Source organism: Zalophus californianus, chromosome 8 (genome assembly GCF_009762305.2).
Source record: "Zalophus californianus isolate mZalCal1 chromosome 8, mZalCal1.pri.v2, whole genome shotgun sequence".
NCBI classification, from domain to species: domain Eukaryota; kingdom Metazoa; phylum Chordata; class Mammalia; order Carnivora; family Otariidae; genus Zalophus; species Zalophus californianus.
In genome coordinates, this window is record NC_045602.1 from 36,533,148 (window position 1) to 36,557,105 (window position 23,958).

General features: G+C 39.9%; 1 protein-coding gene across 6 annotated transcripts in view; it reads left to right on the forward strand.

Annotated features, from left to right (window-relative positions):
- The window catches only part of ACOXL (acyl-CoA oxidase like), a 357,812-nt gene that overhangs the window by 184,738 nt on the left and 149,116 nt on the right, over window positions 1-23,958 (forward strand). For all 6 annotated transcript variants that reach the window (XM_027621418.2, XM_027621416.2, XM_027621417.2 and 3 more), the window contains one exon: window positions 6,710-6,863. In XM_027621418.2, the coding sequence (XP_027477219.1) occupies window positions 6,710-6,863 (154 nt within the window). The remainder of the gene's footprint in view (window positions 1-6,709; window positions 6,864-23,958) is intronic.

Consider the following 23,958-nt stretch of genomic DNA (forward strand, 5'->3'; position numbering starts at 1 on the left):
TGGCAGAGGGAGGCTCTCCCTCAGCAGGGCCCATGTCCTGTGAGTTTTAAGTAAAATCACAGGCCAGCATTGCAAAGAAATCTCACCAGACCTCTGCTAGGAGAGAGTCTCATGAGTCTTTCTTTTCTTAAAGCCAATTTATTTCTTATTTCTCACCCATTTCTACCCTAGACAAGGTCTAGGGCTGTGTGTCAGCAGGGAGTCATATATACATTTTTTTAAATGGTCAGCTCTGAGATTCTCTGAGAATCATTGTATGGCAGTCGCAGTCCAGGACATGGGTAATGGTACCATAGCATAGATTGAGAATGCTATAAACTTTCTCAGGGCACTGGCACATTATTTGTCATGAAAAGGACATGATGTTTAGGACTAGAGAGTCCTGGGTTTGAATCCTAGCTCTGTCCTGCTCTGGGAGACCTTGACTTAGGTGTGTAATCTCACCTGGACCTCTGTTTCCCCACCTGTAAAGTGGGGATATGATTTCCTATTTCATGGGGTTGTCATAAGGATGAAATTAGATGATAAATGCAGAAGCTCTTTGCTTGTAGTAGTTGCTCAATACAATTCAGTTTTTCTTCATCTAAGTGCCAGTTAAACAAATGATGGTTTCCCTGTTTTTCCATTTGTCCCAACTCAATGGTTTCATTTATGAGGTTTGATAGCAGACTTGCCTATTTGCTATAGAATGAGGCCCAGTGCAACAACTTTTGCATGTTTGGGTTTCATTAAGGAAACAAGGATATTCAGACATTGCAAGATTATCCTATGGATGGAAACAGGTAAATAAATACCTTGAGCCAAAATTGATTTTGTCATTAAGGAAATGAAAAGGCAAGCCACAGAATGGGAGGAAACGTTTGCAATACATATATCTGACACTGGGATATTATCTAGAATATGCAGTAACACTGAAAATACAATTCAACTAAAAATTAGCTGAGCAAGCCAATAGAATATGCACAAAAGATTCGGGTGGACACTTGACAAAAGAAAATATATGAATGATCAGCCAAGGCATACATGAAAAGATGCTAGTTATCAGGGAAATGCAAATTCAAACCATGAAGAGACACGATTACATATCCAATAGATTGACTAATGTTAAAAAGACCAATTATTGGCAGACGTGGGAACAACTAGAACTCTCCTACACTGTGGGTAGGAATGTAAAATTGCATAACCACTTCGGAAAACTGGCAGTTTCTTAAAAAGTTAAAAATATATCTACCGTATGACCCAGTCACTTCCCTCCTACATATTTACTGAAGGAAAATAAAGACAAATGTCTCCTCTAAGATTTTTACATGAATTTCCATAGTGTTTTCTTTGTAATAGCCCTAAACTGGAAACAAGCAAAATGTTCATCAACAGTGAATGCAAAAATGAAGTGTAATATATGCGTTGCATAGAATGGAATTCTAGTCAGCAATAAAAAGGAACAGCTACTAATACATGCTACAGTATGGATGAATCTTAAAAACAATGTGCTGATGGAGAGAAGCAAGACATAACATACTGTATAATCTTATTTACATAAAATGTAAACTAATCTCTAGTAACAAACAGTGGGTTAGTGGTTGACTGGAGATGAGGATCAATCAAGGAAGGGATAGACTGTAAAAAGGCATGAGACATTTTTTGGAAGGTATTGGAAATGTTCTGTAGCTTGATTCTAATATTATTCTCATGGGTATGTACAGTTGTCAAAATTCGTTAAATGGCATGCTTTGAATGAATGCAGTCTGTTGTAAAATAAATTATCTTCAATAATGTTGATAAGGTAAAAAGATAAATTGTTTATTTAAAGCAAAAATAACAATGAATTTTATAACATATGTAGAAGATATAGATAGATAGGTAGATAGATATTAAATAATTTCAACAGTAGCACCGTGGATGGGAGAATGAAATGGAAGTGTATTGTTGTATTATTGTAAGGTTCTTTGATTATCTGAGAAGTGGTATAACATTATTTGAAGGAAGAACATGTTAGGTTAAAGATGCATATTTTAGACCATAAAAATCACTATAAAACATAAAAGTAACATAGCTAAAACTCTAACAGTGGAATACTAAAACCTAAGCAATTGATCAAAAGAAGACAGGAGCAGAAGGAAAAGAGAACAAAGAACATATGGGATAAATAGAGAGGAAAACTGCAAGATAATAGTTTCAAACTCAATCATGTTGATAATTACATTAGGTGTAAATGGTTTAAACACTCCTCTTTAATTAGCTGATTGTCAGACATGATAAAAAAATCAAGACTGAACTAGATGCTTGCTATAAGAAACCCACCTAAAATATAAAGACAAATAGATTAAAAGTGTGAGAATAAAACCTTTACACCTGCGAACACTAACCATAAGAGAGCTTGAGTGGATATGTTAATATTAGATAAAGTAGACTTCAGAAAAAAGAATATCAACAGAGATAAAGAGGAACATTTCATAACGACAAAGCAGTCTACTCATCAGAAAGACATAACAATCTAAATGTTCATGGTCTCACAAAATGGCCTCAAAATACATGAAGCAAAAATGGAAAGTATTGAAAGGAGAAATTAACAAATCCAAAATTATAGTTGCAGACATCAGTCATTCTCTTTGAGTAATTGATATAATAAGTAGTAATTGATATAATAAACAGTAATGATATAAAAGATATGAACATTACTAATGAACTTGACTTAAAAGAAATTTATAGGGGAGGGGAGTGGGGGGATGGGTTAGCCTGGTGATGGGTATTAAAGAGGGCACGTTCCACATGGAGCACTGGGTGTTGTACACAAACAATGAATCATGGAACACTACATCGAAAACTAATGATGTAATGTATCGTGATTAACACAACAATAAAAAATTAAAGAAAAAAGGAAAAAAAAAGAAATTTATAGAATATCCCAACAACAGCAGAATGCACATTCTTTTCTTATTTTATTTAAGTATAATTAACATACAGTGTTATATTAGTCTCAGGTGTACAATATATGTATGATTCAACAATTCTATACATTTCTCAGTGCTCATCAAGATAAGCATACTCTTAATCCCCTTTACCTATTTTATTCATCCCCCCAGCCATCTCCCCTTTGGTAACCACCAGATTGTTTTCTATAGTTAAGAGTCTGGTTTTTTTTTTTTTTTGTCTTTTTTTTCTTTGTTCACTTGTTTTACTTCTTAAATTCTACATATGAATGAAATCATATGGGATATATCTTTCTCTGACAACAGTTTACTAAGCATTAAACCCTCTGGGTCCATCCATCTTCTTGCAAATGGTGAGATTTCATTCTTTTTACGGCTGAATAATATTCCATTTTATATATATACACTACATCTTCTTTATCCATTCATCTATTGATGGATGCCTTTGTTGCTTCCATATCTTGGCTATTGTAAATAATGCTGCAGTAAACTCAGGGGTGCATATATCTTTTTGAATTAGTGTTTTCATTTTCTTTGGATAAATGCCCAGTAGTGGAATTATTGCATCATATGGTATTCCTATTTTTATTTTTTGAGGGGCTGCCATACTGTTTTCCACAGTGGTTGCACGAATTTGCATTCTCACAAACATTGCACAAGAGTTCCTTTTTCTCCCCGTCCTTGCCAACACTTGCTATTTCTTATGTTTTTTTATTTTAGCCATAATGACAGGTGTATAGTGATATCTCATTGTGGTTGTGATTTGCATTTTCCTGATGATTTTTGATGCTGAGTGTCCTCTCATATGTTTGTTAGCCTTCTGTATGCCTTTTTTGGAAAAATATCTGTTCCTTTCAAGTGCACATAGAACATTTATCAAGACAGACCATGTAAATTTAAAGGATTGAAATCATACAAAGTATGTTTTCTGATTAGAATGAAATTAGAAATTAATAACAAAAACATCTGGGATAATCCCATATATTAGGAAACTAGACAACACACATAATTTGTAGGTCAAAGGGGAAGTCTCAAGGGAAATTAGAAAATATTTTGAACAAAATGAAAATGAAACAACATATCAGAATTTGTGGTGTACAGCTAAACCAGTTCTTAGAGGAAAAATTAAAATACTTATATTAGAAAAGGAGAAAAGTAGAAAATCAATGGTGTAAATTTCCATTTTAAGAAGCTAGTAATGGATATAAGAATTGATATAATAAACAGTAATGATATAAAAGATATGAACATTGAACAAAATGAAAATGAAACAACATATCAGAATTTGTGGTGTACAGCTAAACCAGTTCTTAGAGGAAAAAATAAAATACTTACATTAGAAAAGGAGAAAAGTAGAAAATCAATGGTGTAAATTTCCATTTTAATAAGTAGTAATTGATATAATAAACAATAATGATATAAAAGATATGAACATTACTAATGAACTTGACTTAAAAAAATTTATAGAATATTCTATCCAACAACAGCAGAATGCACATTATTTTCTTTTCTTATTTTATTTATTTTATTTAAGTATAATTAACATACAGTGTTACATTAGTCTCAGGTGGAACAAGGAACAAATCAAATTCAAATCAAGAAGAAAGAATAATAAAAATGAAAGCAGAAATCACTGAAATAAGAAATAGCCAAAAAATAAACATAATTAAGCCAAAAATTATTTTTTCCTTCAAAAAATAGATAAAATTGATAAACCTTCAGCTAGATTAATTAAGAAAAAAGACACACAAATGATCAGCATCTGGAATAAATGAGAGGACATCACTACAGATCCTACAGCAGGATCCTACAGTATCCTTTCAAATGGATTGAAAGGATAAAATTAAATACTATGGTTATTATTATTGATATAATGTCAACGTAATGCCAATATATTTTACAATATATATGAAATAGAAAATTTCATGAAAGACATGTTACCAAAAGTGACTGAAAAAGAACTGGAAAATCTAATGACATTGCTGGTGAAATATACCAAATACTTAAGAAAAGAAAACATACTAACCTTACACAAACTTTCTCATAAATGAAGAAGGGAAAACTTCCTAATTCATTTTAGGAGCATTACCTTGACACCAAAAACCAGGGAAAGACATTATGAGACCACTATCCCTTGTGAACAAAATGTTAGTAGATCACATACAGTGTATTTTACTCTATACAGTGATCAAGTGGTGTTTATCCCAGGAATGTTAGGCTTGTGTAATGTTTGAAAATCAATCTATATGATTTGTCATATTAACATTATAAAGGAGAAACATCATATAATCATCTCAATAGATGGCACTCAATTGATAGAGAACAGTCAATGAATCAACACCTCTAACTGCCACTACTCTTATCAATCTCCAGAGTCTGAAGCTTCAGTTGAGAAGACCAGAAAGGCCATACTTCATGGTACTTTCCATGAGTTTGAGGTGCTTAGAGGAAAGTACCCAGCTCAGTGTGTTTACCACCCTCGATCAGAGGCCAGTCCTGGAATTTGGTAGAGCATAGTGAGAAAGAGTTCACTAAAGCTTTTATCCCCAGCAGTTGTTATAAATGATAACTCATTTTAAGAGACTTTAAAAACAAGCTCTATAAGAAATTGTTCAGAAGGCAGAGAGAGGGAAACCTGTACCTTCCATTATAGTATTTTGAAACATGGCAAAGAAGAAAACCAGAACTGAGGGGGTGTGCATGCAGATGGAGGGAGGCCCATAGACATTGTGCTGCATAGTAGTCGTGGTCATAGGTGGCTGAGAGATGAAGGAAAATGGTGAATCTTACCACTTTGAAGGAAGAAGTTAATTCCTATCTGTATACATTTCTATTGGTGCTATAAGTAATTGCCACAAACTTGGTGGCTTAAAATAACACAAATTTGTTATCTTACAGTTCTGGAGATCAGAAGTCCAAAATAGGTCTCAATGATGAAAAATCAGTGTCAGCAGGGCTGCATTCCTTTTGGAGGCTCTAGGGGAGAATTGACTCCTTGCATTTTCTAGCTTCTGGAGGCTCCCTCATTACTTGGCTTGTGGCTCCTTCATCCATTTCAAAGCCAGCAATGGCTGGTTGAGTCTCATGCTGCATCTCCCTGACTACTTTGTTGTCCCATCTCCTTCTCCTGACTCCCTCACACTTATAGGGACCCTTGTGATTACATTTGGGCTCCCGGATGATCCAGGGTAATCTCTCAATTGCAAGATCCTAGATTTAATCACATCTGAAAAAAATCCCCTCTGTCATGTGGGGTAACATATTCTCAGGTTTCAGGGATGAGGACCTGGTCATCTTTGGGGGCCACTATTCTGCCTAGCACACTTTCAACGGAAGTAGAATCCGAAAAATTAAAAAGATATATAAGAGACATGTAAAACATTTTTGTGCAAAGGGAAGAGGGAAATAGTTTGGAATATGATCTTATATGGTAGACGACAGCAGGGAGGGAGTTACACTGAGTGCCCATTTTTTGTCGGGTCAAGGGCTGTTTGAAGACAGATGCCAACGTGAGCAATAGGGCCTCTGAGGGGCTGGCAGAAAAGTAAGCCTGGACAGAAAGCAAGGGAGAAGTTTTCTAAGGGGCAGATGGCGTGGTGGAGCCTCACGGCGGCAGGGTGCAGGGTGACAGTTCTGAAGGGCACATGGAGACTTTGGTAGCATCTGAGGAAGGAGCAGGTGTCACCCTGGGCTTGTCTCAGACGCGCCTGCGCCATGGTTCCTGGGGGTGGGGGTGGGGGCACTGCTGCATCCCTCACACGTCTGCGCTCCTCTCGCAGGTATGCCGGGGTCCTTCTGGATGAGGACATCTTCCGTGGGAAGGAGCTTGTGGACAGTCGCCCGCTGCAGGCGCTGGTGGCGGGGCTGAAGGCCTACAGTACCTGGGAGAACGTCAGCTGCCTGCAGGACTGCCGCGAGTGCACAGGAGGCATGGTGAGCCCCACAGGCCCCAGAGGCGCCAGCCCCCCAGGTCCCCCTGCTGTAGCTAGTGCGAGGCCAGCACTCTGTGCCCGCGAGCAGGGCATCAGCTTCAGGCAGAAACCCGTTGTCTTCATAACCCTGGGTGCATCACCTAGCCTTGCGATCCGTGCGTCTGCCTCCTACCATGCTGCGAGGACTGATGGGGACCACTATGTTTGTAAAATGCTAGCCCCCATGGCCTGGCCCGTGGAGACCTGCAGTAAATGTCATTAAACTTGGTGGTGGCTGTTGTTGACAGTATGGGTAAGGACAGTATGAGGGTCAGATGATGAAAGCACTTCTCCAATGTTTGAATCCCTTGGGAAGAATGCAGGAAATGACCCCAGGGGTGTCCAGCCCCAGGAAGAAGGCAGACAGGGATGTGCCAAGCATTTGGAGACTGCTCAGTGTGTCCCCAGCACTGGGCCTCAGACTGGATTGTGCAGTGAGGGGCACAAGGTGTGAGAAATCTGACTTTGAGTCACTGGAGAGTTGAGGGGGACTCTGAGAAGAGCTGGAATCTGTGCCCAATTCCCCCACAACCTGAGAGCAGAGGCCCCTGCAAGATACAGAAAACAGGATTTGGAGAGTCTCTGCATCCTTACGGGGGCTCGGAGCTGGTTAGAAGGGGAACCCACGTGGGGTCTGTGACAGCATAGCGGGTGGGGTGTGGGGTTGTGGATCTGTGATGCAATAGCATGGCAGGGCTATGGGGATCAGCTGTGGTGGCAACTGGGGTTCATCCCCAGATGACAGCCCTGCATTGGTGACCCCCCGGGACTACACTGCTTCATTGGCATGTGGGCTGGATGCAGGCACTGCTGGAGCCTCCAAAAGACGTTTCCTGGAGGAAGGAGGGAAGAAGGAGCCCCTGTTGGGGTTTTGGCCTGAGTTTGATCCTGAACTTGGCTGAATATTGTCCTATAAACAGCAGCCCTGAACCTGCAGGGGAGGATGACAAGTTTTAGCCTCAGTGCGAAGGGGTCAAGGGCAAGTTAGGGCAGTGGTAGAAAATAAAAGGGGAAGGGGAAGTTTCCAGAAAGTCTGCCCTGCCTCTCTGTATCAGAGCTAGGGCCTATGGAGGGGTGAGGAGTGAGGGATGAAGGGCAAAGAATGAGGAAGGGCTGGGCCTTCACAATAGGCACAGCCCTAGAGTTTCTCCAACGTGAACAATATGCACGAGGGCCTCCTGTGAAAGCCAGTGTGATCATTTCTCACCTGTGATCATTTCTCAGGTATAATATCACCTGAAAGTAGGTGGCTAAGTAAAGATGTACCCATGATACAGGGAGGCCTAGTAAGGTGTGCACTCTGTGTCCGTGACGATGGTGGGGGTGATAGTGGTGGACATGCCTGCTTTGCTCCTGTGGATGTTGTGTGGGAGTCCACATGGAAGGAAAGAGAATGCAGAACAAAGTAACAGCTAGCACTGGGGTACAGCTGGGCCAGGAGCTGAGCTCCTCTGAGGCAGCCAGGTGCTGTGGCTCATCATGACTTTCCTTAGTGCACTGGCAAGGTGGGAGGCTCCTGCCACGTGGCTGGTTTCCACCTGTAGCTCCAGGAAGGCGGTTATCTCTTGGAACAGGAGTTTGCTGGCAGCAGTTAGGAACAGAACTCAGGGATTCTGGGGTCGAACAAGAAAGTTTAGGTTAGCTGGTGGGAGGTAAGACCGGAAGTGACCCCTCAGGCAGAGGTAGCCCACATAGGGGAGGGTTGGGGTTCTGTTGGGGGTGCTGAGCCGATGCAGATATTGTGGCTTCTGACAGATGACTCAACCCGAGGGTGTGCTCAAAACCACCTGTGGTCCTCTCATCTTCCTCCCTTGGCTCATGCCCTTTGATTCATTTCATGGGCTGACATGGCCAGTGGTCTCCTGCCCCTGGGCTTTCATACCCTCCCAGATGACCTGATGGGCAGACGGGATGGTGGACAGATGGACTGATGGCAAATAGGATGGTGGATAGACAGATTGGTTGATTGAATTGTTGCCCTGTGCATTCATTATCTCTGATAATTTAGTTTCACTGGAATGTTACTAATTTGGCTCTTTGGGATTTAAGACTGTGTATTTGAAAATGGGAAAGGGAGAAAGGCTGCTAAATGTCTTGCAGGCATTGACACTTAACAAAAGTGATCAGTTCTTCCTGTCTGCTTAGCTTATCTCGGGCCGGAGAGGAAGATTCAAGACACAGCAGCCTCCAGCGTTTGGTCTAGGCAAGAATTCAGCATCCCAGCGTTGTTGCTCTTAAACTGTTCTGGGCAAACCTTTGGATTCTGAGGTTCTTTCTCTCCACATTGAATGTTTCCATAGCAGTTGGTTGTCTATTTTAATAATATTATCACTGTGTGTCAGGAAACCATGAGAAAGTCCTAGGTTGGCTCTTGCTACAGAAGCTTCCTCGATTGTTGCTTTCTTTGGGTGATGGGTTGAATGTCACAAGAGTGACATTTGGTTGCTAAAAGAACATAGTGCTAAAAGAAGCATGGTCTGTCACTTTTTGTGCATAAAGCCTGGGGTAAATGAGATCTCATACAAACTTTTTTTTCCAAAATTAGATCATCAAGTGAACAATACTGGTTGGAACTTAACATAATTCATGTTTGTGCAAGCACATCATTGCCTTAGTGACTGCTGATGAAGGGTCATTGTTCAGTGTTTCTAAGTTCTGTCTGTGTGTGGAGCAGTGTGCAAGGTACATGCTCCCTGACCTGAGGGCCGGATAATGCGAGGGCGGACACCATACATTGTGCATGGAATGGGGTGGCCCTAAGAGTTCAGTGAAATGAACATTCGGGGACTCCCACTCTGACCAGGTTGAAGTTACATGAATTTACCCTCCTGACTAAAATAGCAAGACACTGGACATCAGGCAGTGAGAGTGAGGAAATTAATTAAATTAATTAAATTAATTAAATGAGCCTTACATTTGTCCCAGTTTACTACCTCGAGAGTTTCCACACCATGCCTTAGGAGGGGCAACTGAGGCAGAGCCCGGTGAACTCCCTGATTTGAAGACATGACGCTGAGAGTCGAGGGAGACCAACGCACCTGGAATCCACAGGGTAGCGTAGGAGACAGAAGAGAACTGGTTGGTCAGAGAGAGAGCTCAGGCATCTGCAGTGGCCCCCTTCAAACATCCAGCTGAGCACTGACTGTTGCATGTGTGTGAGGGAGAGAATCCCCTGGAAGGAGTGGAGGGAACAGTATGTGGTCCTCACATGGGCCTGGGAAGAGTGCCTTTTCCCACAAGCCAGTCTGGAATACTTTAAGACTCAGCCTGAGGATAAAAGAAACGTTATGTATGAAAGAACAAAGTTAAGGATGACAGCACATTTCTCTTTGGGAAAAAAAAAAATTAAAACGAGAAGTGGAGCAACATTTTAAAAAGTATTAAAGGAAAAAAATCAAGAGAAAATTCTATACTCTGAAAAATTATGTTTCAAAAAAAAAAAGGTGATAACAAAGACGTGTTTGGACTTGCCAAAGTTGAAAGGTTTCATCACCAGCAGACTTTCACTGTAAGAAATATTAAAGGAAACTCTTCACACAGAGGGAAAATGATATCAGATAGAAATATGGATCTGCACAAAACAATGAAAAGCACCAAAAATAGTTTTTTTTTTTAAAGATTTTATTTATTTATTTTAGAGAGAGAGGGAGAGCACAGCAGGGGGGTGGGACAGAGGGAGAGAGAGAATTTCAAGCAGACCCCACACTGAGTGGGGAGCCTGACTTGGGGCTCAATCTCATGATCCTGAGATCATGACCTGAGCCCAAATCAAGAGTCAGTTGCTTAACCAACTGAGCCACCCAGGTGCTCCATAACTTTCTCAATATATAAGATTTTTCTTAGTATTTAAATTTCTTTAAAAGTTAACTGAGGTGTGCCTGGGCCACTCGGTCAGTTAGTGTCCAACTCTCGATTTCTGCTCAGGTCATGATCTCAGTGTTGTGAAATGGAGCCCCAAGTTGAGCTCTGTGCTTAGAGGGGTGTCTACTTGAGAGTCTCTCCCTGTCCCTCTGGCCCTCCCCCCACTCCTGCTCATGCACACACACTCTCTCTCTCTCAAATAAATAAATAAATCTTTAAAAAAATACGTAATTGACTCTCAACAAAAATAACAGCAATGTAGAGTGAGTTTTATAACATGTATAAAAATAAAATGTATGACAATAATCACATAAAGACCAGAAGGGGAGAAAAGGAAGTGTACTTTTGTAAGGTTCTTATGCTACACCTGACGTGGTATAATATCACCTGAAAGTAGACTGTGGGAAGTTGAAGATTTATACTATAAACCCTAAAGCTACCACTAAAATAATACAACAAGGAGTTATAAGCCAGCGTAGGAGGTAACATGGAATTCAGCAATACTAAGTTAATCCGAAAGAAAGCAGGAGAAGAAGAAGTAGCGGAGAATGAAGAGATTGTTCAAATAAAAAACAAATAGCCATATGGTAGATATAAACCAAACCATGTTCATAAATGCTTTAAATGCAAATACCCCAATTAAAATCAGAGATTGCCAGGTTGGAAAAAAAGCAAGACCCAACTACATGCATACAAGAAACACACTTCGAATATAAAGACTCAAAGAGGCTAAAAGTAAAAGGATGGAAAGAGATATGCCATGCTCACACTAATCAGAAGAAAGCTGGAGTGACTATTACTATCAGACAAAGCAGATTTCAGAGCCAAGAATATTGCCCGGGATAAATAAGTCCATTTCATAATGACAAGGGGGCCAATTCGAGAGGATATAATAATCCTCAGCCTAATAACAACCTTAGCAGATTAACGGTAAGCAGGTTAATAACAACTTTAGCTACTTTGGTTATCCCCACTTTGCAGATGAGGAAACGGGGGTTCAGAGCAGTTGGTCATCTGACCCCAGAGTCCATGCTGACATGGTGAAGCTATGCCCCGAGGAGGAGTGGGAAATCACACTGAGGTGTCTGGGAGGCTCTCCAAGGAGATGAAGCTCACCTTCACTGTGTGGAATGAACAGAGAGCACTGGGTGAGTGGGACCCCAGTGCACCCTGCATTCGCACACAGGTCCTACTTCAGTTTAACAAGCCTCCTGATGTTACGAGGCCCACACTTAACCAAAGATGAGGTCTGAACTCCGGGGGGGCTTAGTGCCTCTGGGACTTCAGACCTGCCTTTCCAACGGATTCTTCATGCCTAAGAAAGGCAGTCTCTTCCCATGTCCGACATAGCATATGCAGGGGCCCAGGATCCAGGGGCTGCGGGGTCTCTTTGCTTTTTATTTGTTTTAGTTAACAGTCATAAAGGATTTTCTATAAATGTAGGCACCTTTTTAAGTGCTTTACATATAGTAACTTAGCTAACTCCAAGTTAGATGAGTACTGTTATCAGACTTCCTTTTCAAAGGAGGAAACTGAGGCCAGAAAGAGATTAAATAGCTGGCCCAAGGTTAAGGGGCTAAAAAGTGGCAGAGCCAGGCTTTAAACGCAGAGAATCTGTCTCCAGAGGCCATGCACCAAACCACTGTGCCATATGCAAACCAAGTGTTCCCTATGCTCCAGAAAATAGCAGGGTTCATGTTGATGGGATGAGCACAGTCTGAATCCAACATGCCACTTTGCAGCTGTGTGACCTTGGCCGGGTCTCTCCTGTTCCTGAGCGTGTAGACGAGTCTTGCTGAGGTGCTCAGAAGTTAGTATTAAACTGGATCCTCCCATAATGGGGGAGGTTGACAGGCAGGACCAGACCCTTTTCCTCTCAGACCCCTCTGACGTGATTCCTGGCTCTTGCCCTTTATTGTAGGGCTGAGGGAAGTAAGGTGGGATGTAGTTACATTTCTAACCCTGAGCTTCTTTGGTAAGTCAGGGAGGAGCTGGGACAGGAGCTGGGAAAGCAAAGCCCATTCTTGGCGTGCAGCCGGGCACCGTTCCCAACGGCGAGGGCTTCATGCTCACACATGTTCTGCATTTTGGCTTTTAATCTCAGTATGTAAGTGGAGAATCCAACTGGCCTCATTTGGACATGATGAAAACCCTTCACCTGCCCATGTGGGAATGCTGGGAGCTGAATTCTGCGGGCTCTGGGTAGTCACATGACTCGGGCCTCGGCTGCTTCTCTTTGCTTCCATCTTCTTTCTTTAAAAATTGATGGAGCCAACCAAGTTCTTAGGACTGTTGCCATTTAACTGTACTTCTACGTTGTCTATTTTCTCCATATCCAAGCAGACTGAGATTGAATTTCCTACAGTTGTCTGAGAGAGGAAGAGGGAAGCAGAACCCCGGATCACAGAATCATCTTATGGGGCTGTGTCATGAAAAGGGGCAGTATGAGAGGTGGGGGGAGAGCATTCATCACCGAAGGGGTGAGACCTCCTGGTCAGGGCTCTGTGACCCTGGATCTTACCACCGGGAGCCTCAATTTTCTTATCTTTTAAAGCCTCGCCATGAGAGGCACTCAGTAAATACTAGAATGTCCTGTTCTTTTTTCCTGGATGTGATTACATTGAAAGATCCAACTCTTTCACCTCAACCCCCATGACCCATTAGACTCATGTGGGAGCTCCCTGGTTAGAGCTCCTCAGTGTACAGCCTTGAAGAGTAGAAGCAAGTCACATTCTCAGCAGATCTGACTCCAAATCATCAGGGTCTGCAAAAACAGGCTTGGGGCCTAGACAGGCTGCATGGTTCCTGCTGATCCTGCCACTGGAGTAGAACTTAACAGGAGCCCTAGCTGTTGACCCTGTACAACCACATTCTTCACAGGGACCTGTTAGAGTATCCTTTGGCCCTTGCGCATTCCCTGTACCTGGATGCCCATGGCCAGGAGCTGTGTTCTTTATGTTGTCCCCCTTGATACCAACACTGGGAGATACCACTCCTGGGCTTACAGGGCCCTGAGGGTTGGTCTCCACAGCAGGATTTTAGGCTCTCCTCCATCAGGGCCCCTCTGTAAGAGCCTGCTCATCTCAGCCCGTGGCAGCTCCATTCTGTTTCAGAATCCTGCATGGAAGAGCAGAACTGGCTGAAGCAGAATAAAGAAATTTCCGTACAAAATTGGAGCAAGCGAAAGTCTCAGAAGAGATCTACGACCCAGCCTGATGATAAGGTTATCAGCAAACACACACTGACCATTCCTTTCATGTTAGACACAGAGCTGCTGTTTGCTGTTTGGAGATGTCATCCAGCTGGGCCATGACTGAGTCATTATATTTTAAAGATTGCATAAGAGAGCACTAAAACAATTACAAGTGTTTGTAAATTTAAAAAAAAAAAAAAGTGGTGTGTTGTGGAGCCCCTCGGTTATTTAGTAGACTTAATCCCAAGACTAACTCCTCAGGGAGATTCAACACGACCTCATTTATCTGGCATTGACCATTTCTTGGAACAGAGCCAAGGCCTGAAATAAGCAAAACAGAGCTCTGGGAATCCCAAAGAGATGACGTGAGGTCCGCGTGCTGAAGCTCAAGCCCTTACTCATTCCTGAAGGAGCCTGGCCAGCTTCCTCTGGAGCCTGGTCATGCTTGTTGACTCTCACACATGGTTCCCAGTGTCCTGAGGTGCTGCTGCAGAATAGTAAGGATAGCGGGACTCCGCATGCAAGCAGCTAAGAGTGCTGGTGACCGAAGGAGAGGCAGAAGAACTAGAAAAACCTGACTGAAAAATCCAAGAGCGCAGTGGGCCCCGCTCCAGGCCCAAGGAAGAATCAAAACTCTGGTGGAACATGAAGTCCTCTCAGAAAAGTGGGCTCTGTGCAGGCAGGCAGGCTGGTGCAAGGAGGATAGTCATTTGAGGGTTACCCTCTGTCCTGGATGCTGCAGATTTACTATTCCCTGGAATAAGATAGATAGTATTTCTTTAACTGCCCGGCTTTTCACAGCAATCCCCTGGATGTATATCTCTCAAAACAGATAAGTAGGTCAGCCTGACTTGGATCTAATATGGCAGAGACCATTTTACTCCCCATCCAATTTCTTAAGAAGAGACAGAGCCAAGAAAAATCCCGGCTGGTGCCTGGGTTATGTGGAGCTAGCAATTCTGGTGGAGGGTTCTAGGTATGGAGGTCATGGATCCAGCTGGCTAGTGTTGCACGTGTGGGCAGGGTAGGGGTGAGTTGAGCTTCACCCTAATGCCAGGTAACTGGGTAACATTGCTGGGTAATGCCAAGTACCTGGAAGAGGTTCAGGTATGGCCCATACTCAGAAGGGGTCCCAGGATCTGACAGACCTCCTAGGAGGGGACTAGCTGGGATCCAAGTGCTGACCCCAGTAGAAGGAACCTCTCTGTGGCTGCTATGACACCTTCTTCAGCCAGACTCTTTGCTCAGCCATGACCTGATTTTTCTAGAACATCAGTGGGTTTCTGATCAACTTCTTCCATTTCCATTTCATTGATCAGAGGACCCTTTCTCTGGACAGAGTTAGGGCCTTCAAGAAGAATCTCAGCATTTTGGAACTCTGGATTAAATCCTAGGTTTCTCCTCATTTCTGCTGTCACTTTCTGGTCATTATGCAGACAACAACCAGTTTGATTGTAGGGATTTAGAAAAACAGCATAGTAAAAATACTTTATGATGATAAATTATTTCTCAACTTTGAAAGAACCTTGCTCAAGATTAGAGGAATCAGCTCTCTTTTTTCTGTTTTTGACTCCCTGACATTCTGAGTCCCTGCTAGGTAGAATGCCAGGGCCTATATAGGTGTTAACACCTGTAATCCTCCAACAGTCCTATAAGCAAGAATTATTATCCTTACGGTTTACCCATGGATTGAAGAACTAAGGCCAGAGATGAGATGCTGTTTCTCCAGAGCTAGTAGAAGGTGGAGGCAGGTTCTGATTCAAGTCTCCCAAATCCAAGGCCCTTACCGCTAATTCAGGACCTTACTTTTCTGGGGGTGGGAGATGATAACTTTGTTTCTGGCCCCTGGGTTCCATGTTAATCAATGTTCTATGCTTACCCCCTTCATTTAACATAATCCATGATTTTAAAACAAACCTCTGTGTTTTGCTGTCAACCTGTGGTCACTGGAAAAAATCATCTCCCCGTGAGAAAATCCACATGTCATATTTGTGAGTGTCTTATGTTAGTAGGTCTTATCTTGTCAGGTAAATTAGAGTGGGAGAGTAGCAGGCAGTAAAACTGACCCTCATCACTGATAAAGAAAAGAGAGATTACTAAAATGACCCAAGGACAATCCATTTTATTGGCAACATTCCTTTGAAGATCTCAGCCCAAATTTCTTAAGGTCATAAAGAAGGTGATTACAAATTTTATATGAAATGGATAACATTCAGACATATGAGAGGATAATGGATAAAGCTGGCATCGATCCTAGGCCAATGTGCCAATTTTTGAATGTACTGTATTGTTACTTTACCCTCCCTTGAGATGGTTCAGAACACTCCAGAAGGATATTTGCCCATCACATCAAGAAAATAAGGAGGGGGAAAAATGAAGCTTCACGGTTGACTTTCTGATGTTGTGATCATTTTAATTAAAATCCTTTTGGATTCCAGTTAGAGAGACTCATTTCAGAGTTGCTCAATCGAGAAAGGAGAATACAGACTTAGAGAAAGAGAGAGAGAGAGAGCTGAGAGATGAGATGTGCTCTGGAATCTGAGGACCAGGAACTGGGAAGGGGTCTGGAGTGGGGGCAGGAACTTCTCTTGGGTCCAATAGTCTCAGCCTTTGCTGAGTGTCTGCTCATTCTCCTTGTTCCTCTGCACTAATTGTAGCTGCCCTTTGGCTATCAAGTTCATAGCATCTCCATTCCAGCTCTACTCTGAGATGGTCTCTCATAAATCTAGCGCTAAATCCCTGGCTCAGTCTGAGTTGTAGTACTTCCCAACTCAGTCATTTTTGGTTCAGGAATGGTGTTGCATATCATGAACATGCCTCCTGATGCTTCACTAGTATGGGTGGTGAGACAGACATGGAGCAGATATCTATTATAGTATATATGATAGCTTTTAAAATATTTTATAACTAATCCTTTCAGGCTGGTGCATAGATATGGAGCTCAACTTTTTATGTTGATCTTATATCCAGCAAACTTGTTGAACTGCCATAATAATTCTAATAATCTGTTTGTAGTTCTTTTGCATTTTCAGTGTAGACAGTCATATCGCTGGTGACAAGTGATGGCTTGTTTCTTCTTTTACAATTATTTATATTTATTTCATTGTCATATTATTGAAGTAGCAAGTACCTCCAGTGCTGTAGTTGAAAGAAGTGATTGATAACAAGCACCTAAATTTTATCCTTGACTTTAAAGGGCATGTGCTTACTGTTTCACCATTAAGGATGTTATTTGGTATGGGTATGTTGCAGATATTCTTTTTTCCCCAGTTTTACTGAGGAATAATTGACATACATCACTGTATACATTTAAGGCATATAACCCGATGGTTTGATTTACATATATTGTGAAATGAGTACCACAATAGGTTCAGCTAATGTCCATCTTCTCATGTAGATACAATGAAAAGAAAAGAAAGAAGAAAATAGTAAAGGAAAGAAATTTCTCCTTGTAATGAGAATTCTTAGGATTTTATACTCTTAACTTCTTTCCTGTATATCATATAACAGTGTTACCTGTAGTTGTCATGTTTTATATCACATCCTCAGTACTAATTTATTTTATACCTGGAAGTTTGTACCTTTTGACAACTTTCCTTCAATTCTCCCTCCCTCCCTGCCTCTGCTAAGGCCAAGTCTCACCTCTTTTTCTGTGAGGTTTTTGTTTTTGTTTTTGTTTTTGTTTTAAGATTCCATGTATAATTGAGATCATACAGTATTTGTCTTTCTCTGTCTGACTTATTTCACTTAGCATAATGCCTTCAAGGTCCATTCATGTTGCTGCAAATGGTAGAACTTCCTTGTTTTTTATGGCCGAATAATATTCCTCTGTGTATGGGTATGTGTGTGCGTGTGTGTATACAACTTCTTTACCCATTCATCCATTCATTGACTGTTTTCATAGCTTGGCTATTGTAAATAATGCTGCTATGAACATGGGGGTGCAGATATCTTTTCAAGTTAGTGTTATCATTACCTTTGGATATATTCCCAGAAGTGGAATTGCTGGATCATGTGGTAGTTTTATTTTTAATTTTTTGAGCCTCCTCCACACTGTTTTCCATAGTGGCAGTACCAGTTTATAATACCACCAAGAGTGCACAGCTCTTTTCTCTCCATCCACACTGGCATTTGTTATCTCTTGTCTTTTTGGTGATGGCCATTCTAACTGGCATGAGGTGATGATATCTCATTGTGATTTTAACTCACATTTCTCTAATGACTAGTGATGTTGAGCACTTTTCATTTACTTGTTGGTCTTTTGTATATCTTCTTTGGTGAAATGCCTATTCAAGTCTTTTGCCCATTTTTAATTGGGTTATTTGTTGTTTGTTTGCTGTTGAGTTATATAAGTTCTTTTATCTTTTATATGTCAGATATTAGCCTCTTATCAGATAAATGGTTTGCAAATATTCTTTTCCCATTCCATAAGTTGTCTTTTCATTTTGTTGGTGATTTCTTTTATGGCACAGAATCTTTTTAGTTTGATGTAGTCTCCCTTTATTTTTTATTTTGTTGCTTGTGCTTTGGTGTCATATCCAAAAAATCCTTACCAAGACCCATGTCATGGAGCTTTGTTCTGTGTTTTCTTCTAGAAACATCATGGTCTGTGGTCTTACATTTAAGTCTTTAATTCACTTTGAGTGAATTTTTGTGAGTGGTGTACGAGTGGTAGGTCCAGTTTCATTCCTTACATATGAATATCCAATTATCCCAGTACCATTTATGGAAAAGACTATGTTTTCTCCATTGAGTATTCTTTGCTCTCTTGTCAGTTATTAGTTGACTGTATATATTTGAGTTTATGTCTGTTCTATTGGTCTATTTATATGTTTTTATACCAGTACCATACTGTTTTGATGACTATAACTTTATAGTACAGCTTGAAATCAGGATGTGTGATACCTCTTGCTTTGTTCTTCTTCCTCATGGTTTCTTTGGTTATTTGGGGTCTTTTGTTGTTCTATATAAAAGGAGTTCTTGGGGCACCTGGGTGGCTCAGTCGTTAAGCGTCTGCCTTCGGCTCAGGTCATGATCCTAGGGTCCTGGGATCGAGTCCCACATCGGGCTCCCTGATCCATGGGAAGCCTGCTTCTCCCTCTCCCACTCCCCCTGCTTCTGTTCCCTCTCTCGCTGTGTCTCTCTCTGTCAAATAAATAAATAAAATCTTAAAAAAAATAAAATAAAATAAAAGGAGTTCTTTTCCTACTTTTGTAAAAAATACCATTGGAAGCTTGGTAGAGATTGTGTTGAATCTATAAATGGATTTTGGTAGTATTGACATTTTTTAACAATATTAATTCTTCCAATCCATGAACATGGGATACCATTTTATTTATTTGTGTTTTCTTTCTTTCTTTTTTTTACTTGAATTATAGACTTTTATTAAAAATCAGAGGTCCACCAATAAGGAAGTTTGTGGTTCAAACATATTAGAAATTAACTACCAGGTAACTTTTCAGGTTTCAGGGCAGAATAAGACTATTTCCACAGAACCCAAGTCACAACTCAGAGAGTTCAAGAAAGGCTTATTTTTTACTCCTATTTGTGTCTTCTTTGATTTCTTTCATCAGTATCTTACAGTTTCAGTATGGAGAACTTTTACTGCCTTAGTTAAATTTATTCCTAAGTATTATATTATTTCTGGTGCTGTTGTAAATGTGATTGATTTTATTTATTTTTATTTAAATTCAATTAGCCAACATATAGTACATCATTAGTTTTTGATGTAGTATTCAGTGATTCATTAGTTGCATATAACACCCAGTGCTCATCACATCACATACCCTCCTTAATGCCCATCACCCAGTTACCCCATCCCCTCACCCTCCTCCCTTTCCAAAACTCTCAGTTTGTTTCCCAGAGTCAAGAGTCTCTCATGGTGAGACTATGGACTCTGAGAAACAAACTGAGGGTTCTAGAGGGGAGGGGGTGGGGGGATGGGTTAGCCTGGTGATGGGTATTAAAGAGGGCACATATTGAATGGAGCACTCGGTGTTATACGCAAACAATGAATCATAGAACACTACATGAAAAACTAATGATGTAATGTATGGTGATTAACATAACATAATAAAATGAAATAAAAAAAAAGTCTCTCATGGTTTGTCTCCCTCTCTGATTTCTTCCCCGTTTCCCCCCCTTCCCCTATGATCCTCTGCATTATTTCCTATGTTCCACATATGAGTGAGACCATATGATAATTATCTTTCTCTTATTGACTTATTTCATTTAGCATAATACCCTCCAATTCCATCCATGTCAATGTGAGTGGAAATATTCATCCTTTCTGATGGCCGAGTAATATTCCATTGTATATATGAACCACATCTTCTTTATCCATTCATCTATTGAAGGACATCTTGGCTCCTGCCACAGTTTGACTATTATGGATATTGCTGCTATGAACATTGGGGTGCAGCTGCCCCTTCTTTTCACTACATCTGTATCTTTAGGGTAAATACCCAGTAGTGCAATTGCTGGGTCTTATTTTACTTCTTTGTTTAGAAATTTGGTTGTTGGTATATAGAAACGTTACTGATTTTTGTATGTTAATTTTGTATCCTACAACTTTACTGAATTCATTGATTAGATCTAACAGTTGTTTTTTTTTTTTTTTTGGTTGAATATTTAGGATTTTCTATATATAAATGTTGTTGTCTGCAAATAGAGATAATTTTACTTCTCCCGTTCCAATTCTGATACTTTTTATTTCTTTTTCTTGCCTGATTGCTCTATCTAGGACTTCTAGTACTATGTTGAATAGGAGTGATGAGGGTGGGCACACTGTCTTGTTCCTAGTCTTAGAGAAAAAGCTTTTATCCTTTTATCATACACTGAGTATGATGTTAGTTATTGGCTTGTCATATATGGCCTTTATTATGTTAAGATATGTTCCTTTTATGGTTAATTTGTTGAGTTTTATCGTGAATGAATGTTGAATTTTGTCAAATGATTTTTCTGCATCTAATGAAATGATCATATGATTCTTTTATTCTATTAATGTGATATATTATACTGATTGATTTGCATATGTTGAACCATCCTTGCATCCCAGGAATAAATCCCACTTGATCATGGTGAATGATCCTTTTAATGTGCTGCTGAATTCAGTTTGCTAGTATTTTATTGAGAAATTTTGGATTCATATTCATTAGGCTGTTGGCCTGCAGTTTTCTTTTCTAGTAATGTCCTTTTTCTGGTTTTGGTATCAATAATACTAGCTTCATAAAATGAATTTAGGAGTGTTCCCTTCTCTTTGATATGTTTGGAAGAATTTAAGAAGGGTTGTTGTTAATTCTCCAAATGTTTGGTAAAATTCACCAGTGAAACCATCTGTTCCTGGGTTTTTTTTCATTGGGAGATTTTTGATTACTGACTCAATCTCCTTACTAGTAATTGATCTATTCAGATTTTCTATTTCTTCCTGATTCAGTCTTAGTAACTTGTATGTTTCTAAGAATTTTTCCATTTCTTTTCTATGTCCAGTTTGTTGGCATAGAGTTGTTTATAGTTGCAGATATTCTTTGTCATGTCAAAGAAGGTTTCTTTTACTCTTAGTTCCTAAAGAGACTTTTGTGTGTGTATGTTTATTTTTTTATTGGTTTTAACATTATGAATAGATTTGACTTTTAGGGAATTATGTGTATTTATTTTATTGAGATAATTGTACCCTTTCCTCCTTTTAACCTGTTAATGTAGTGGATTTACATTAATAGATTTTCTAATGTTTAACAAATCTTGAGTTTGGGGATATAAACTTAGTCATGGTGTGTGTGTGTGTGTGTGTGTGTGTGTGTGTGTGTGTGTGTGTGTGTTTAATACACTGTCGGTTCTGTCTGCTAAGATTCATTTAGGACTTTTCCATCTATAATAACAAGTGAGGTTGGCCTGTATTTTTCCTTTCTAGCACTGCCCCTGTCCAATTTGGATATCAAAGTTATACTAGTTTCATTACATGGTTTTGGGAGGGGGTGCTCCATGTTTTCTATTTTCTCAAAGAGTTTGTGTAAAATTGAATTATCTGTTCCTTGAATATTTGGTACAAATACCTGTAAAGCTGTATAGGGTCCATGGTTTATTTCTGGGAACATTTTAAATGATTGATTCTCTTTCTTTAGTGGTTACAGTTACTCGGGTTTTCTCTTCTTCTTGAGTCTGTTTTCATCATTTATATTTTTCCAGCAATTTTTCCATTTATTCTTAGTTTTAAAATTTATTGGCATAAGTTCATAATTTTTATCTTTTCAATCCCTGCTGTATCTATAGTTATGCTTCCTTTGCCATTCCTAATATTCTTTCTTTTTTCCATCTCCTTATCTTGTCCTCTATTTTTGTATTTTTTTCAAATAATAAATTTTGGTTCTGTTGATCCTGTCCAGATTGTATCTGGATTTTCTATTTAATTGATTTTTATCTTTATTATTCATTTTATTCTACTTTTCTTGGGTTTATTTTCCTGCTGTTCTTCTAATACCTTAGCTTGGATATTATCTCATTAATTTTTACAGTTTCTCCTTTTCTATTATAAATATTTAAGTTGTAACATTTCTTTTTAAATACTGCTTTAGGGGCATCTGGGTGGCTCAGTCACTAAGCATCTGCCTTCGGCTCAGGTCATGATCCCAGGGACCTGGTATCGAGCCCCGCGTCATTGGGCTCCCTGCTGAGCAGGGAGCCTGCCTCTCCCTCTCCCACTCCCCCTACTTGTATTCCCTCTCTTGCTGTGTCTCTGTCTGTCAAATAAATAAATAAAAATCTTTAAAAAAAAAGTAAATGTTAAAAAAATAAATACTGTTTTGGCTGTATCAACCATAATTTGATAAATAAGATTTTCTATTTATCAATTCAAAGTATATTTTAATTTCCGTCGTGAATTATTTGACCCATGAATTGAATTATGTTTTTAGATTTCCTAATGTCAAGTGTTTATAAAAAACAACAACAACAACAATCTAACCTTTGATGAATTCTTTCTATATGTCAAGCCCGAGACTTCACATTTAAATTGATTAACTTATATAATCCTCACAACAACCCCACAAAGTAGGACTGTTATAACCTCAATATTATGTATGTGAAGAATGAGGGACTAAGAATTTAAGCAATTTGCCCCAAATTACACAGCTCCTGAATTGGCAGAGCCAAGATTTAAACCCAGCTGGTTTGGCTACATGGTATAACCACTGTGCATTAATACTGCCTTCTTTTTAGTAACTGTTCTCATTGTTTTGTTGTTATAATAATAATTATTATTATATTGATTTTTCCACTTAATTCCATTGTAGTCAGAGAAAATGGCCAGTGGGATACAGATTCTTTGAAATTGGTTACGGCCTACTTCCCTTGAAGCACACATGGAAACACAGACAGTTTCCATGTGTGCTTCAAGGGAATGTGCGTTCAGTAACTCAGGGTTTTAAATGTAACCAATAGAGCAAGCTTTATTAATGGCATTATTCAAATATTCCCTCTTCTTACTGAGGTTTTGGTGTGTCTGATCTCTCAGTTACTGAGTGGGCTAAAATCTCCCTTTGTTGATGGTAGGTTCAATCCCACGACCCTGAGATCATGACCTGAGCTGAAATCAAGAGTCAGTTGCTTAACCGACTGAGCCACTCAGGTGTCCCCACTCTAGCAGTTTTAATATGCACATTTAACCATACGAAGTCTAAAGTTAATTATCATCTTTCCTTTCTTCAAACAACACAGGGTTTAGATTGCATTCCCTGACCACCAGCTCCCACCCTCTGTGCTATTGTGTCCATTACTTCAGTACTGTCTTCTTTAACTCTACCAATTAGCCATTGTATTTATTATTATATGGAACCAGGGTTTCTTTAGAACTACTTCCAAACTTTCTTTAGAAAGTTCTAAAGTTCTAAAGTTCTACTTCTACTCTTTCTTTAGAACTCCTTCTACCAGTATCTTTGCTTACAATTCCTTCGGGCATCTCTTTAGCCGTTGTTTATTCCTGGAGTACCTTTGTCAGAATGCCACTTAC